Raw genomic sequence first — 18,650 nt, 5'->3', positions numbered from 1 at the left:
CAGTGGTCAGGGATGCTGGGAGTTGTAGTCCCAAAACATCTGGAAGGCCAAGTTTGCCTATGCCTGGATTAGATGATCCTCAGGGTCTCTTCCAACCCTACAATTCTATGTACACTACAATTCACTCAGTATATCAGTTTTTATAAATCCAATGCAAGCACAATTCAAGGCATATTAATTGAGCATACCAGTAGATTTTGGGCTGCTGAAATTCAATTCCGTTGTATTGGCTTAAATCAGAGATGGAGAACATCTGGCCTGCAAATGTAATCTAGCTCATCAAACCTCTGAATCTACTGCCAGCAAGCTCCCTAGGCTATCTCATTCTACCTAGCTCTACCCTTTAAAAGTATGAATAAATCTGAGCAGTTCACAAACCATATTCAATGCAACAGAAAAACTTTTTTTTCTAAAAAGAATAATTTATTAAGGGGGGTAAAAAGCATTGTTTAAACAGTCTGAATAGAGGTGGCCTTCTGAATTGTCCGTCTCCTCGGGCTCAAAGTCATCAGGGTCTTGCGCTAACTGGTCCGTGTCTTCGTCTGAAGTGGAAGGGCGTGTTAGGATGATTCGAGGTATCTTGGATACAGTAAAAGAATGCAGGGAAGGGGGTAGGGAAGAGAAGTGAATTGCACAAGAGAATCTAGAAGCTAACATTCATTTGCTGCCAAGAACTCTCCTCTGACACAGATCTCCCTTGCAAATTTTAATGTCATGCATTTTCCAGATATTCTCTGAATGCTTAACTGTTCCCCAAATGTTGGATAACTTAGGAATAGTCTATTCTCATATCCTTCTTCCTCAGATTGGAAGGAGAGGCCCACCTACAGTGGAAATATGGCTGGCGTAGGACCAGAGAGGGTCTGTGCTCAGATTATATATGGGGTTTTGATGGATGGTTTTATATTGCTGGGTTTTTTCATTCTATTTTTTAGAATGTACGCTTTCGAGCACAATTCAAAGTGTTGGTGCTGACCTTTAAAGTCCTAAATGGCCTCGGCCCACCCCCATTGTTCAGCCCAAACACAGGTCCAGCTCTGAGGGCCTTCTGGTGGTTCCCTCAGCACAAGAAGCGAAGTTACAGGGAACCAAGAAGATGGCCTTCATCCTGTGGAATGCCCTCCCATCAGATGTCAAGGAAATAAACAACTATATGATTTTTAGAAGACACCTGAAGGCAAACCTGTATAGGGAAGATTTTAATGTTTGATGTTTTATTGTGTTTTTATATTTTGCTAGAAGCTGCCCAGAGTGGCTGAGGCAACCCAGTCAGATGGGCGACATATAAATTATGAAATTGTTATTGTTATTGTTACTACTACTACTACTACTAGAAAGTTACAAGACACCTTGAGTGGTGATTTCCAGGTCATGCAGCCAGCATGACTAAACCACTTCTGGCATACAGAACACTGTGACAAGTGCCAAAGCGCATGGAAACGCTGTTTACCTTCCCACTGCAGCAGTACCTATTTATCTACTCTTGCTGATATGCTTTTGAACTGCTAGGTTGGCAGGAGCTCACCCCGTCATGTGGATTCAAACTCCCAACATTACGATCAGCAAGTCCAAGAGGCTCGGCGGATTAGACCACAGCGCCACAGCGATCCCTTTCAGGATCTGTATTATTTGCAGAAACTGCCTACAACATCCATCCTCTATCTCTTTCTCTCTTGTGGTTTTCTCAGTAACCAGAGGGACATTGGATTGATATCTACTGATATTTAATACTGTCTCTCTAAATGTAAAGAACCATTAATTTTCAGCAGTTACTGCATTTTTTATTAGAATGGTTTAGGCATTAGGGTATACAGTCGTACTTTGGAAGTTGTATGGAATCCGTTCTGGAAGTCCATTCGACTTCCAAAACATTCGGAAACCAAGGCATGGCTTCTGATTGGCTGCAGGAAGTTCCTGCAGCCAATCAGAAGCCACGGAAGCTCTGTCAGATGTTTGGGTTCCAAAGAACGTTCGCAAACCAGAACACTCACTTCTGGGTTTACAGCGTTTGAGAGCCAAAACATTTGACTCACAAGGCATTCAGGATGCAAGATACGACTGTATTAATATTTGCTAATCTACTAATATAAATCAGAATTAAAGTTAGAGAAGATTTGAGCTGTTTTGCTAAACTATTAAGTGCTGAAGCAAGTATTTTAATGCTATTGCAACAGGGCATATTTCCATTTTTTTCTGGAGAAGAGCTGTGTCCCTGAAGGATTTTCCACACTACTATCTATTCAACTGTTTTACTTTAAATTTGTTCCTATGTTTTTTGCGGGGGTGGGAGAAGAAGCAGAATGTTAACTAATTCTAACTATTGGTAAATAGTATTCATTCTCCAAAGTTGATGATGCATTTGAAACCTTCTGACAAGAGCCCAGGCTAACACTGACATCTGGTGGGTTGTTTTTAATTCAGTACAAGAACCAGGCAGATAACTTACCATTCAGGGGTGAATAAAAAGAACAGGGATTTTTTTTTCCTGGGGAGGGGAGATTAAGCTATATTTTACCAAAACATAAGAGTAACACCTCTTCAGACACTATTAATGCATAAATATCTTCCTCCATCATTACTTACTGTTATAACATGATTTACTGTCTGGAATGGTCCACTTTTGGATGGCATCTCAACAGGGCCAGAATCAGGTGTGCTGGGTTCTGATATAAGGGCATCCTTAAAAAGAAAAAGAAGAAAAATAGCCAATTCACTTTTCAGGCATTATTAAAACAGGTGAGGAAACCTGGAACCATAATGTTTATTCAACAAGTGAAAAAAGCACCTCTCTCTCTGTCTCTCTCTCTCTCTCTCTCTCTCTCCCGGCCATTATTTACTCAAAGAATTTCTTACCCACTCTTCATTATTGAAAGTCACCTCAGAATAAGTTACAGTAGAAATGTTACAGACCAGAGATGTCATGAAAGGACAAAATAAATAGAGGTACAGCCCAGAACCTAACAACCAACAACTGAAGCATGCCACCAGATTCATCTAAAGGTCTGGGTGAAAAGGACTTAGGTTCATAATATTATTATTAGCATTGGCATTTTAGTCACCTTTTTTGTTTACAAAAAGTAACCAAGAGCAACTTACAACTGAAAATTTTCTCACAGAAGAAGAGAGCAATTTTCTTTCAGTACAGGAAGAGAAGCAATTTTCTTTCAGTACAGGCCATCTGCTAAAATACACTGCTGAAAGAGGGTAGGCCACAACTAATGAGCTTAATTCAGTATTAAAGGTAAAGGTAAAGGTACCCCTGCCCGTACGGGCCAGTCGTGTCCGACTCTAGGGTTGTGCGCCCATCTCACTTAAGAGACCGAGGGCCAGCGCTGTCCAGAGACACTTCCAGGCCCTGTGGCCAGCGTGACGAAGCTGCTCTGGCGAGCCGACACCAGCGCAGCATACGGAAACGCCAATTCAGTATTAAGTGACCTTTAATAACCCACCTAACCTACCTTGCAGTACAGGAGAGCATTTTATAAAGTGAAATATGAAAGCAAAGACTCTATACCTCCGCAACTTTGACTTCGGATTGTACCCCAGCCAAGTCAAGTGGGCCATCTTTGGACACGTGTGCTATTAAGATTCCCTGGGGAGAAATAAGACATTTCAGACCTGGGAGTTTATTTTGCTAGCTATGCATTACTAAGCGCACAGGGAGAAAAAAAAAACTGCCTTAAAAATTATACGGACACCAGTTATTTTGGTGGCCACAACAACAAAAATTGAAGCCAGCCTTCCCGGGCTAGTAAGATCAAACCAAAAATTCACTTGGGAGAGAAGAGGGCCAGAATCAGGTGTGCTGGGTTGGGAAGAAATTTGAGACCATGAACAGAAATGTTTTTGTGGCATGATGACACGGAGACACTGCCCCAAGAGCAAGGAGCAATTGTGAAATGAACAGGTGTGATACTTGCATTAGCATAGAAGCAAGTAGAGTCACCTTGAATCAAGGTGGGAAATGATACTGGTAATGGCATTTCCAACATATGGGCTTTGTATACAAACAAACAAACAAATATTATTTTAGTCATCCCCCAAGAAGTTGAAATTCATGTGATTATTCTGAGGTTCAGCATAAGCTAATCTTTCTGCTTTTCTTATTAAGACAGGCTGCCATGTAATGACTTCCAACGAGACAATGGCAAGACAGGAGGACGACTGTTTTGGTCTCTCACAACAAAGAATTAGTAGTTGGAAAATGTGTGAGTAATGAAATGCACCTCATCATTTTCTTTACATGAAGATGAGCCCTTTCCACCAGCAATGCTAATACCAAGACTCCCCATTTGACTGCACACAGTAATCGTTATCTGGAAGAGAATTGTAGTTCATATTGAATAGGCAGTTAACAAGCAAACACAACACTTAGTCATTCTTATTAGACAAGCAACAAGTAATGAAACTCATGCACGACACACACACATGGAAAATGCTGTTTCGTTCAAAATGAACAGAGATCTCAGCAGTGCCTGTGCTGCAGTAATTACCTTTTTAAACATGGTGGCACAGAACCAGAAGAATACTTATACAACATAAATGGCAGCCCCATTAAATAAATTCTAAGATATATTTGTTTATGACTCCTGGAAGACGGAAGTTATTGAGGAAGTGCGAAGGAATTGGAGACAACCCCCGCAGATTCACCCAAACCCTCCAGCATTGACCCTCCCACCTGTTCTCCCTCCAGTTTCCTCCATCTTGTGATCTGGGATGCAATGCAATGGAACCTGTATCAACTGTCAACACAAACTGCAATGTGACAGCTTAATTTTGGGATGGCATAATGAATGTAGGCAGTATATGATGGCAGTCTGGATTCAGAATTAGTCATCAGGGCTATGGATTTCAACGGTTCTGCATCAAACAGGGCAGTCTGGATCCAACCCCATATTATTAGTTAGCCTCTTAATTTAACAATAAGTTAAAATGAATTATGCCATTAGGCAGTACAAAGTAGTACACCATTAGGTGCTCAAAACACAACATTTACACAGGGGTCCCTTTACCTAATGTAAAAAAAATAAATCCTTTTAATGATCAAAGCCAGCTTCAATTTTAAAAAATGCATTGTTTGACCAAGAAGCTGTCAAATTATTCCTTTGCATAAATTTAAAGCACAGATTTCTAGCACTCACGTCTCTAACAATTATTTTTAATAGTTTACATCTATCTTGTCTGTTTAGAAAATGTAATTAGTGAAAGCATAAGACAAGTCACAATTTCTGGGACGTTAATCCACGAATATTTTTCCTTAATTTAGTCAACAACACAATCCTCTACAGATCTACTCCAAATAAGTCCCAGTGGGGCTTGCTTCAAGGGATGTGGCTATAGGATGCAGTTTAAAATAAGCTAGTAAGGTCTGCATGCCCAAAGCTGTCCCAACACTCCCACAACACATCTGGGTTTTTTCTTCTGAGGATGATGCCCATCCACTGGGAAGCATTGCAAGCACTCAGGAGGAAACAAAGCAACATCAGAAATCAATGGAAGATCTCTCCAGGCATTACAAATACAGGGGAATAAAGACATAGGGGTGGGATGAGCACACTAGCTCTGCCCTCCTCCACTAACACTTATGCCAACTGTCTTGAAGTGGGCAAAGGCTTCTTCTATCTGTGAAGTTGTCCATTCATTTTAGTACTCTGGAAAACCAGGCTCTTAAACTACCAGCCCCTCACTTCACATCTTTATTTCCCTGTATTTTGCAACACTGGAGGAAGGCTTGTGTTTATTTTATTTTTTTATCAACTTTCTGTTGTTCATTTTATGTATCAAATTTATTTCGTACCTCTCCTGCCAAAGCAGTATTTATTAATTTATTACTTCCAAGAGATTAATCAAAAGTGCAAGTGGATTGAGTTTGACAAGTCTAAAGTCAGAGATTGATCCACCTCACTTTCATTGTAACAAATGTCATACATACTGTAGGCTGTGTTCACACATCGTGCTAAGACAAACCAGGGCTTAGCGTGAACACAGTAATGTGCTGACTCCCAAGGAGGAGATTGCGGCCATCTTACTCCTCCTTTGCCAAGCTAAGGTTCGCTTAATATATTGTTCGAACCCAGGGGTGAGCTTAAGGTCTCTTCTCTTTAACCACAGTTTGGGTTTGTCCTGTGGTTACAGGCTGTGATTGAGAAGGAGAGACCTTAACCATGTTCCCAGGTTTGGGCAAGTTGCTAAGCTTACTATGGTGTGCAAACTAGGCTAGAGAACATTACTATGCTGCAGAATGGCAAGCTCCCTACAAAAAAAAATTAAGAATATGGGATGCTTAAATGTGTGACCTTTGCAAGAAAGGTCCTATACATGGGACCCATGCAGAAAGGTGCTACCTCAGGACAATCACTCTAGAATAGTAAGCTCTGAAGATGGGGTGTTCAATCAAGGTTTGCCTATGGTGAGTACAACAAGGAATCCCTGGGGCGAAATATGATCTGAGCTTCATAATCTAAGATTTGCAACTACTAATTCAAGAAGCAATGATGGGTCTTTACCAGGTGCAAGAACAGAAGTAGAAAAGTCCTCCCAGACATAAGCAAGATAATCATGCAATCTCTCTGTGCCGTGAACAGTTTTATCTTCCAATTTGTTCAGATCAAGCCACTGATAAATTTTAAGCCAGTTCGAAAACACATACATCAGGAAACTTCTCCAACAGCATCTAAGCTTATCCAGAGTTATTCACCAACTTTGGTTTCTCAGCCTTCTTCTTCTTTACCTCCACTTAGAAAGAGTGCCTTTCCCTCACACACATTGCATAGTATAAAAGTAACTGAGAGTGTGGGCCTACTTTAGGGAACTAGGAAGGTAAAGGTAAAGGGACCCCTGACCATTAGGTCCAGTTACGGACGACTCTGGGGTTGCAGCGCTCATCTCACTTTATTGGCCGAGGGAGCCGGCATACAGTTTCTGGGTCATGTGGCCAGCATGACTAAGCCGCTTCTGGCGAACTAGAGCAGCGCACGGAAACGCCGTTTACCTTCCCGCCGGAGCGGGAGCTAATGAATACAGACTGTTCCATTTATTAGCATTCCATTCTAGAAAGCAGAACCAAGAGGCAAATGCTTCTTCTTGCTCATGGGTTACCTTCAAGGGTGACTGTGTTGTATCTGCAGCTCCTGGGATCTGCTCCTTGCTTTCCTTTGAAAACCTGTTGCCATCTGTTGGGAAGCTGTTTGCAGCTGCAACTGGAACCTGTGGTTTGCTGTTGGCCACTGGGAAGGGTTTTGACTTGGTTGCCACTTTTTGCCTTTCCTGTTGAAAAGTGACTCTAGCATTTCTTTGATCTCGAAGGTTGTCTCCAGAGTCAAAGAGACTCCCAGAGAATTTGGATATAGGCTCCTGTGCAAATTTAACCAAACAAATAAACCATGGCTTAGCTTTATGTGTGAACCAGACCACAGTAAATGTGAAAAGGCATGAAAGGCAGACAGAGCTGCTTGTGTAGCTTCACTCTCACTTCTGAAGGTATAGCCAGGATTATATGTTTTCCACAAATCCAGAGAATCTCAGCTCAAGCTCTGAAATCAACAGTTTCTGACAGCAACTCAGATGTCTATGTGCAAATTTACATTGCTGTGAAAATCCCAAGATTATCAGTCAACAGTGAGGATTGGCATTGTACAGTTCATCCTGTGAAAATCTGAAGAACAAAATTGTCTGTTCTGGACATACACTAGGGATAGTTGATATATGTCGAAATAAACTAGTGAATTTTACTCAGCATAGACCCATTGAAATTATGAACATAAGTTAGGTCCATTAATTTCTATGTGTAAAATTTAGATGAATACCACCCAGTTTCTCTCACACACCACAGCCTCTATTTCCTGTTCCAGAATCTCTTGTTCTTTTGCCCTTCAAACTTTTCATTATTTTTTTCAGCTACTTCTGATATGCAGCAATCATGTAAATGAGTATTGGACTGATTTCAATGAGGTCAAGGGCTATCATACTGCTAGAAAATTTGTGAATGTTATTACTTCCTAATAACATTCAGAATATACAACATTAGCCAGCATAATTTCTTTTTTCTCTCCTTGGTTCTTTTCTTTGATTTCCTCAAGCCTGAATATGGCTGCAGGAGGGTGCAGCATATCTTTTGCTGGATTGGCACTTACATCCTCATCAGGATCCTCCAGCTCCTCAGCTTCTTGTTCGGGGCTGATCCGCCCTTCCTTCCATTTTTCGTTGGACGAGTTGAATTTGTACAGACTGCACCCTTGGACATTCTCCTTTCCCTTCAAAGAGCCCCAGCGAGAACCCTGGGAATTCCAGTTATGACTGCCATGTAGCTTAGGAGACTTGGGAAGCCATTTAACAGAGTCCTGCATGGAAGAGCAAAATCACAAGAGTTTAATTCAGTACAGAGTTCAGGCATTCAAAAAGGATGCCTGCTAATTGGACACAAGCTAGAACAGATGACTTCAAGTTTGCCAGGCATCCAGTCAAGCACAGGCTTATCAGGTGTGTTGCTAAGTCAGCCAGTCATTGGCTGTGGGAAATGAATGGAGTCACTATCTGATGACAAAAAGGCTGGACAATAGTGAGCACCTTAGAAGATGCTGTTGCCTGCCAGAACAATAGGACCACTGGAGGCAGGGGGACACACACAGACATTCACTTTCATCAGTAGCTATTGGTAAACTCTTAGTTTGTTGGACAGAGAGATGCCATGCAGAGATGAGCCTATCCAGAAACTTGGGCTATCTGCCCCATCTCAAGGCTTACCCTTGAGATGTGCTTAGCCTACCCTTCCCATGTGCTCTATCCCTCCTCATCATTCACACAATGCATAAATGGAAACATAAGTTTGGATGTTTCCATCCACAATATGTGGAGGGGGGGGGGGTTGCAGTGGCATGGATGAGCTCAAGGGAACTTCCCAGATACAAACATGTCCCCAAGAAGACACCTAATCTTAAAACCGATCTACCAAATTTGTCAAAGTTTCGTCTTAAATGTTTTGATACTTCCGGCAATCAAACTGTACAAGAGCTATGGACTTTGCAACAAAGTTCAGCTTCTTCACAAGCCTCTTGAACCTTTATTAGCCTTACAGGACTGATTGGATCAAAAAGAGTTGAAAAAGTAACTTCTAAGTTACTTTTGCCTCTGATGACAAATGTGCTTGGAAATTCATAAGAAACACCTGCTATCAATAGGCTTATCAACTATGGTAGACTTAATAGTCTATTGGGCCATATGTGGTGCCATTCTTGATGACTGCCTAAAACATCCAGATGATAAAGACAAAGGTAAAACAACATATTTCAGGAGCATTCATTTGTTTCTCCTCCTATAAAGCTCTGTACACCTTGGACCCATAACTTATGCCTCATTTTGTCTTCCTGAGACTGAGTTAAGACCTCTGTCTTAACAATACACAAGCCTTGTTCAAACAGCAGAGTGATAACTTCAGCATGTTACATTTCTTCTTTTTATCCACTCATAGTTCTTGGGAATGGGTGGGCTATAGAAAAAATCTAGGATATTTGGTAACTACAAGCAGTATTTAGGTGGTCTTAATCGCTATAAATAAGGCAAACACTCAGGAAATCTCCAGACATGTGACAAGACAAAAAATGGCAAGCATATCCAAAGCAACAGCCCTTCCACTATCTTCACTGAGGACTGGGTCAGATCATTAAATATCTTTAATTTATGCAAATTACATATTTATGCAAACTCTACACACAAACACATATACAGTATACACATATGGGATGTGTAATTGTGTGATACACAAACAATGAATGGAACTTCCAGCAATGTGTCTGTTATGGCACCATCTAGTGGATTCTGTTGCAAGAAACAAATGCAACAGATTTTCCTAGTTCGCCTCCAATTGCTGGATCCTATGAAACATTTATTATCTCTATAGCCAGAGACAGTGGCATGGTGAAACACTTCACACTAGGTAAGCAGACTCTAGTGCGAGTCAAAGGAATCTGTCTCTAGCCAACGTCTTCTAAAGAAAATGGACTGTTTGCCCACAGCGATTCAAGCCAAATGGGCTGACATAACAGAACACTTCGTTTAAACACACAAAATACATAAAAAGGGATTTGCGGGTTATTTTTCTGAGTACCTCTTTAAGTGTTTAAAAGATTCACACACTTCATGAAAAATCTGGTTCTTCAGCAGCTCTGTTCAGTACTAAGTAATTTACACTTCTAACGGCATTCACACAACTGATAGCAATGCAAGATCTTTGATGGTCCCTCTCTGGATTATTATATTTTCATTAATGACAATAATAAATATTTTGATTGATTATTATGAGATATAGCTGAGAGAGGAACAGGGTTGGGGCAGAGACATGCAAAATCTTTTGGCAATGATGGGAGCAACACAGCCATCCCTGTGTTACGGCATCAGATTTTGTCAGGATAAGAGGAAATGTTTGATCAAGGAGTGGCGCTCAAGCAACTTTGGAGCTGGTTGAAGTAATCTGTTTATGAATTAAACTCAAGTTTGAGTTGGGAAAAACCAAATGAGATGCTCCAAAATGGCACCCGTGAAGAGATGGGTTCAATCACAAGACACAGCCATTTCAGAAACCTACGCTGGTTACAAAGGAAGGAAATACCGTCAGGCCCACAACTATGATACAGCAGGTGTAGCCTAATTCCTCCTACACCACCATCCTCACCAGCAAGGCAGGAGCCCAGGCAGACAGGGTGCCTAAGCATGTCTGCTGACAGAACAAAAAGAGACTCAAAGGAACCAGTAACTACAAGCTTCAGGTGAGCTGTTGTTCAGGACCTAACCAGAACATACAGTCATCTCACAGCGGCAACAGAAATCACCATGATGAGAAACCTGGAAGCAAGCAAACCAGCTGTTGAGTCAGCCAAGCACAGTTTGTTTCCCCTTACACAAGGCGAGGGAGAAGCCCTGCGATGGGTAGACACTGAGCTAGAGGATGCTTATCCTTCATCAGGGCAAACAGTTCCCCTTTGCTTCCCAGTGCAGAGAAACAAGCCATCCGGCAAGCAAGCCGTGTTCCACAGTGTGCATGGAACCAATTGGCAAGCCCATGATCTGTATCATCAGACCAGCAGGGAAAGAAAGTACGTTGCTATACCAGCTTAGAGATCCATGGAAGCAGGAGGTGGGTAAGGAGTTTCCTTATTACTGCTGAGACAAACACAGATGATCAGTGCCAAGTGCTGTAACTAAACACTGTGAAAAGCTATTTAGCTAGCAGGTATTAGGGAGAGACTGCAACCAAGACTGATGTGAGCCTTCAGACATTACAGCAGGGGTAGGGAACATTTTTCAGCCTGAGGGCGACATTCCCTTCTGGGCAACATTCTGAGGGCAGGTGGAAAAGTGTGTGGAGCAGCTGATGGCTATTTTACCTTTGTGCAGTAGTGTCATTTCTGCACACACACACATCCAGACAAGCAAGAGGCATAATCAGAGGCACATTCCAGTCAAGCAGAAAAGCTAGGTTGTGAAGCAGTGAGCAAGTTCCAAGCATCAGATAAAGGCTGGAAGGGCTACATTTGACTCTCAGGCCCGAGGTCCCCCACAGATGTGTTATAGTCATGGAAGCACAAAATGAGGGCTGTGATCGACAACCCCGATCTCCTGGGGTTCTCAACAGTGCAAGGAGCCTCCGTGTGTAGCAAAGGCTCCCTGCTGTAGAAGCTACAGAAGAGCACAAGCAAGCTAGAGGGAGCCATGCAGCAGAAATAAGGCACACCCTTGCAACTCCTTCAGGGCTGTGAATCCCAAAGATGGCTTCAGGGCAGGAAGCAGAGTCGGGCTCTTAGGTCCATCTAGTTCAGCCTTTCTCAACCTGTGGGTCCCCAGATGTTGTTGAACTACAACTCCCATCACCCCTAGCTAGCAAGGCCAGAGCTCAGGGGTGATGGGAGTTGTAGTCCAACAACATCTGGAACCACCGATCTAGTTCAATATCATCTACACTGGCTGACAGCAACTCTCCGGAGCTTCCAGGAGGGTTATTTCCAAGCCCAGCGTGGGGCTTCTGGGGACTGGACCAAGGACCTTCTGCGTGTGCTCTGCCCACTGAGCTTTCTTTCCATAAAGGCCAGAATGTCACCTAAATGTACATCAGGAGAGCCATACCTTGAAGCAGACAATGAAATCTGCAAGCAGAGGATGAGAGCTTAGTGCATCAGATGGCAGAGCAGAAGGAAAGGAACCACGAGCAAAAGCGTTAGCCATCCAATACCACTGACACATGATTTTAACACATGATTTTAAGAAAGAGATATGCAAGAGGGGGACAGGGTCCCACAAGCTCAACGCAACACTCCCGCTGATGTGATGTGTGGGGGAAATGAGTGGCGTTGGGCAGCTGCCAAAAGTGCAAGGAGGTAGCTATAACGTCTCTCACCCTTTCATGTCCTGGTCTGGTTCGCCCCTCGCCCTCAAACAAACACCCATAGAATATCAAATTTGAAGCCCCATTTGGCCTCCTCCCCCCCCCCGCTTTAATGACAAAGAATCAGGACAGGGCGGGTGCAGCTACCTCATATCCCACTTTTGTCAGAGCGTGTAAGAGATAAAAGCTACTTCTCTCAGTTAGCAAAAACAAAAAAGCAGTCCAAAAGGAGCTTGCCTCGTCCAGTGCCACCACCATCATGCAAACAAGCACACTTTATTTCAACACCTTTATTAGCCATTATAAAAAAAATCATTGAGCTTTAAATATTAATTCTAGTGCTATTCTACTACTATGATGATTTATTTACAAACACCTAGTTATTAGACATTAACATTTTTAGAACAACAACCAGGGAACTCTGCACCAGGAACTCCTTCAGATCTTGGTCTGCAAAGAAATTAAAATGGGAAGAATTAGGATAGCAAAAAGCAAGGAATGCTGGCACAAGCCCCAAAATTGCACAGTGTGGAGTTAATAAGCACACTAGGATAGCTGTGCTTCCCTAGAAGACAGTTTTAAGTGCATCTTGAAGAGAAGTAGCTACAGAAATGTTGGGGGCCCGCTCTGGCCCAAATAGCGATGTGCAGAAAAAAAAAATGTACTGAAAAATATAGTCAAAGAGAAAATGAACCAAGCAAGGCAGAGTTACACCATCCTGTTCCTCTGTTACATCATGGCATCAGTGGCCTAAATATTAATACTATATAAGCAAAGGCAAAGGAGCAGAAGAGATGTTCTAACCTGCAAATGCTGTCTTCACATCTGTCTTCACATCAATAGCTTCCTCAGCCCCGTCCTGTAACAGATCTGAAAGGGTATTACCATTTTTCAGTGGCAGGACCACACAGCACACTACATCTTGCCAGCATATACTCAATCTCAGTACACATTGGCCAATCAGATGCGTCCAGAAAACCCACAGACAGGGCATTAATGAAATAGCCCTCCTGGGTGGAACAACCTTGTTTAGATGCTATGCCAACCCAAGTTTTGCGGTGATCAATAATATTCTTGCACATTGTTTACGCTGCATTGGCCATGCCCTTGTTCGCTACTGAATCAGGCTGCAATCTGAACGCCACTTACCTGGGAGTAAGTTTAATTGATTTCTGGGAGGCATAGCTAGGATTGTTATCATGCCACAGCTAATTAGCCAAGCGTGTGTGAAAAGGGAGAAGAAAAGTGTTCTTGAAGAATGAAAACTGGTTACTGAAACTTCCATATGCATGCCCAGCTCTTCCCATCCCTCTCCAAATAGCTGACTGGGAAAGAGTTAAGGAAAAGGAGTGAACAGGGAAAACAGTGAACAAACTGCTCATGCACTGCATAAAGTCTCAAACTGGGCAAAGCATACCACCCATATTGCTTCCCTCCTATCAAAAAAGAGAGCAAGTGGGGAAAGAGGGAAAGATAAAGAGTATTTTACTAGACATAAAGAAAGGGAACCTACCCTGTTGCTCTGGCTCCTTCCTCCTCTGTCACTGGAAGTATTAGCTTCCTCTCAAAGCTGGAGAGGAAGTGTGACTACAACTCCCATGATGCAGTGAGACTTCAAGTAAAAGACATACAGGAATGACTAGGATGTTCTGCAACTTTAGGAGTCTCTTAACCCCACTGTGCAACCTGGGCTCAAGGCAGCAGTTCTACAGCTGCAGCAGAAAATAGAAGTACTCTCATGTGCACCAATGTCCATGGCCTTTGGTTAGAAGAATAAACAATAATGAAGGAAAGAAGTTCAGTAAGAACCGGCCAAATGCTTTATTGCCTGATGGATTCTCTTGGGAGATCAGTCATTCAAGAGAACTGGTGATGGAATTCCATCTACACTGTGGATAAAATCTTTTCAGAAATTCTGGCAGCTGGCAACAAATCCTCTGGAAAAAGTCTTTTGAATAAGAACTGAAGGTCAGTAAATGCAAGTGGTAAGAACGATGCTTCAAAAGAAATGTTTTCAGAACTTTCAAAAATAATGTTAAACCTAATTTCATTTACAGTGGTGCTATGTTTGCAAAAATGTTGAGTTCTGTAATTTCAGCCTGGGTGAAAATCTTCCAGGTGGTTGCTCATTGTTTTACTCCAAACACACACACATATATATCTCTTTAGTATTTTAGTATTTTTATTTTTAAAAATACTAACCATGTAAGACACAGGTGCTTTGAAGCAGCAGGAAAAGGCACAAGAGATAGCAGTGCTGAAATAATGCTCCGTATAGGAAGGGTTTTGATGCCAAATTATCATGTATATCTGTTTCAAGACATTCATTTCCAATGTAATGAGCTGGCAGGTGACACCAGGCAATGTTTATATGTGTACATATCTCCTATCTAGTAAATCAATACCCCACAGGTGCATACAGTGTTTGTCTGACCTTTTTCTTTTGCTAGCAACACAGCATGCCTTTCGGTCGACTTCATATGCACTTCTCTAAGCATACATTTTGCATTGCTTTGCGATTTTAAAGTGATAAGAAACCTATGGCAGAAACGCAGTGATGTTAAATCTGAAAACTGTGTTTGATGAAGCCATGAAGAGACTCTGGCCGATATACACATGCAGTTAGATTTCATGTATTGCTTCCCCTATATTTTCTTCCCAATGGTCCATCAATGCTAGCACTGTACTTGCAGTACTTTAGAAGGGTGTTTTTATTTGCTACATTGCAAAAGTAAAAGGCATGGATGTAGACACCCATATGAATTTTTTGGGGGAGGATGCATGCATAGGATTCCAACATAATTCTCCATTTGGGTATTTATGCACCAGATCAAACCTCTATCTATTTCCAAGAAGGGAGTGAAAATATGCAAGATATATTCTAGCGCAATATCAGACGCAAAGTTTCAAATACTGTGGCTTCACACTTGTGTTTCAACTGCAACTTGATCAGGATTCTGCTTTCTCCCATTCTTGTTCACCGATGAACACACTTTAGTGCAAATATAGTCCAACAAGACAAGAAAAATATATTCTTGCTTTGGAACATCATTCACCCATGAACATCTACAAGGGAACAATGCCCAGATTGCAATCTTCTAGCAAAAAACATTGTACCACTCAGAACACACTGCAGCCTCTGCTGAATGACAGCAGCCATTCAACTGATCACCCAGCACAAGCCATATTTAAGTAAAATGATTTCATTTAAACTGGGGAGAAAGTATATCTTCTATAATAGAGATAAACAGTTCTGGCATTGGGGATGTTACTTACACAGGAGCAGTGTACTGAGGCATGCCCATATAAACTAGTGCTAATTGTGCCCCAAACGCTGCAGACTCTAATCCCACAACAACCGTGTTCACAAGTTGCAAAACTATTTTCCTTTTACTGATAGGGATGGTTAATTGGCTGTTCAAAGATAAAGTGGTAAGCTTTGTTAATGAGTCTCCAGCTAGCAAGCTTCCATAATAGGTCCACCACAATCGCTTGGATTATGAAGTGTGTTAACAAGGAAGTTCCTAGAAGGAAAGTTTACTATTCCTTCCTCCAGGCCATCTGTGACCCCAGAAAAGCATTTCGGTAGGGTGGGTGGAGGTACCTTCCTGAGCAATGTGAGACAGGGTGCAGGGGCTGCTGCTGCTGCTGCTGCGAGGTGGGGGCAGAGTATTTTCCTTCCATGAACTTCCTTAAGCTAAATTATGTTAGGATCCAAGCCAAAACTTTTCAGTGCAGTCAGCACAAACATTTCATAACCCAGTGATCTATATCTATATGGCACCAACGATGAATCAGGCCTTAACAGTTTTAACAGGCCAACTGAAAACTATATGCCTGTTTACTGGTGAAGTCGGTGAATTTTACTGCAAGAGTAATGAAAACAATGAAAGAATATCTGTCTCCCTTGAACTGAGTAGTTTCCTTTATTATTATTTTACTAGCAGTGAGCAAAACTGGATCTTTGTAGAAGGCTCTCCTCTTAGGGCTGCCCCAACATTGTTCTTCTGCAGAACATGCAAACCTTTGTGCAGATGCTTTTGTAACAATATTCTACCTACATATTCTTGAGAATGAACCCACAATGTTAGGCTTTTCCCCTACCCCCAAATTGCAACTGTTCTCCATCGCAGCACAGTGTCACTCGGCTTAAAACATCTACACATCTTTTCTAAACACATGTTTTCATGAAGGACTTACAGATTTTTAGAAATACATTTTCCAGGAGGGCTCTCTTTTGCAAAACACAAGACCCTTGTTAGAAAACTCCTACTTCAAGTCATAAAAGTCATTTGGTTGGTGTTTTCCAGGTTTGCAGCACACTACACAGTATGTCTGAAGGCTTTCCATTTGCCTAGGATGGGAAATCTGTGACCCTCCAGATGTGGTTGGATTCCCATCAGCCTCAGGTGGTACGGTCAAGGAATGATGGGAGCTGTAGTTCACCAACATCTAAAGAGCTACAGGTTTCCCATCACTTGCATGTGTTCTGATCAACAGGGACAGTTCAGCATGAATGTTTCACCACCAGGACCACAGAACTTCTGTGACTCAGACATAAGAATTTACATTCCTCTAGAAGCCGAAAACCTTTTTACATTCTTTGGCCAGGCTGTTGGAACTAACAAAGCTACCTTGTGAAGCAACATCTGTTATATTTATCTGCAGGTCTGAAAGAATCGACATCCAGCAAATCAAAAATTTGGTATCACCCTATGGCATTTGTTGTTTGCATTTCAAAGCAAATGTGAAGTAACATTTATGAGCAGTAATATTGGGGACTGACACTGAGCAGTACTTAGTAAGAAATACAGTGCAAATGAATTAAAGTTATACATCCATTTATAAGTAATAGAATAAAAAGTTACCGAGGCACTAAGGTGTTTGTTTTTTTAGTGTTTTATTAAGGTTTTATAGAGATATAAAACCTTCCAAGTACGTCTGAGAATATCATGCCTGTACAGTACATAACATTCATTTTCACAACTTACGCTGTTGCTGTTGTGGATTTTGTTCCATTTCTAAAATATATGTTATTTTTACAAATGGCACATTTAAAAGTGGACACCTGAAATTCTAATGGCTGCAATGCTGCTTCAGCCCAAGTAATTTCTTCATGAACAAGTTTTAAAAGTGTGTGAGTGCATCATATTATAAGGCAGTGGCAATTCAGTGTCGTCACCATAGTAAAACACTTTGCAGAAAAACTTCAGCTTTTTCTTCTTCTTAAAACAAAGGGAGGAAGTTAAACATTAATTGTTTGCAAAGCAGCACATCTGAGGAGGCACCCTTCTTCAAACTAATCTCGCTGTCTCCTAGGCTTTTTTCTTCTTTAACTAATCTCATTAGGCTGCATTAAGGCACATGCAGATATGACAAGCATGAATGTGTCAATGGAATTCACCCTCCACAAATAGTAAAATGTACCGCTTAAAAATTCTTTTTTTAAAAACTGAAATACATCCATTTTGTTGGTTTGTTATGAGACTCGACTCCTATACAAAAAATTATAAAATTTACACCATCTGAGCTGCCAGAGAGGTTTAAAAAGTATCAATTCTGCAATAAAACTACTTTCCCCCGCCGCCACAGTCCAGAACAGGGCAGAATAAATACCCCATCACTTGAACTGGGGTTGGGGGAAGGGCAGAGGAGAACAGCAGCAGACCAGCACCCCTGGGTAAAAGAGATGCATGATTGTATAATAGCATATTCCCCTTGTTAAAAACAAAACAAAAACAAAACAGACCTCTTAATCCTTTTTTAAAACAAAAACAACAACACTGGAATTGATGGGAACAATTCGCCGGCAAACAAGCAGGAGTTGTTCAAGCAAAGAACCACAGTGGGGGAGCAGTTCTCAGTGCGCTGCACCCCCTGGGCTCAGATGCCTGGACTGAAATAAGGCACTTTTCTTCCAGTGAGAAGCACCTTCCAAAGGAATGACACAAGGACAAGATGAGTCGGATTTCTGGTTAAAACACATGAGGGTTGATTGGATGGTATTCCCAGGATGCAACAGTAACGGTTCGACAGCAGGTGGGAAGACACAGGAGGCAAATATCTGGGAGGCGAGCCTCTACACAGAAGTGGTCACTCTGTCATTGGCATTATTGACCTCATTTTTGTTTGAATCCAGTCCTTTAGCAGCGTTCATATCATTCCGTAAATTCTCCACTTTCACTTTCATATTCTTTAACTCCCCAGGGTGTGGAGTGGCTCGCCTTAGAAGTGTCCTCTAAAAACAAACAGTGGAATAAATGATTTTTCTCCTTCT

The 18,650-nt window shown here is 41.8% G+C and overlaps 2 protein-coding genes across 2 annotated transcripts in view; both read right to left on the bottom strand.

Annotated features, from left to right (window-relative positions):
- Positions 1 to 407: 407 nt before the first annotated feature.
- LOC309338649 (uncharacterized protein) lies at positions 408 to 12,825 on the bottom strand (the record flags this gene model as incomplete). The annotated part of the gene is made up of 7 exons (XM_081855973.1): positions 408 to 579; positions 2,584 to 2,679; positions 3,515 to 3,592; positions 4,227 to 4,316; positions 7,099 to 7,353; positions 8,133 to 8,339; positions 12,769 to 12,825. Coding segments are annotated over 7 exons (936 nt in total), but the record flags the coding sequence as incomplete, so codon positions are not given.
- Positions 12,826 to 17,256: 4,431 nt separating this feature from the next.
- LRRC1 (leucine rich repeat containing 1) overlaps positions 17,257 to 18,650 on the bottom strand; it is a 62,531-nt gene continuing 61,137 nt past the window's right edge. The window contains exon 14 of the mRNA XM_081857179.1: positions 17,257 to 18,611. Coding sequence (XP_081713305.1) covers positions 18,453 to 18,611 — 159 coding nt within the window. The 3' untranslated portion in view covers positions 17,257 to 18,452. The remainder of the gene's footprint in view (positions 18,612 to 18,650) is intronic.

This window comes from Podarcis erhardii, assembly GCF_964252035.2.
Source record: "Podarcis erhardii genome assembly, chromosome: 3".
Taxonomy (NCBI): domain Eukaryota; kingdom Metazoa; phylum Chordata; class Lepidosauria; order Squamata; family Lacertidae; genus Podarcis; species Podarcis erhardii.
This window is presented reverse-complemented; position numbering and strand designations above follow the sequence as displayed.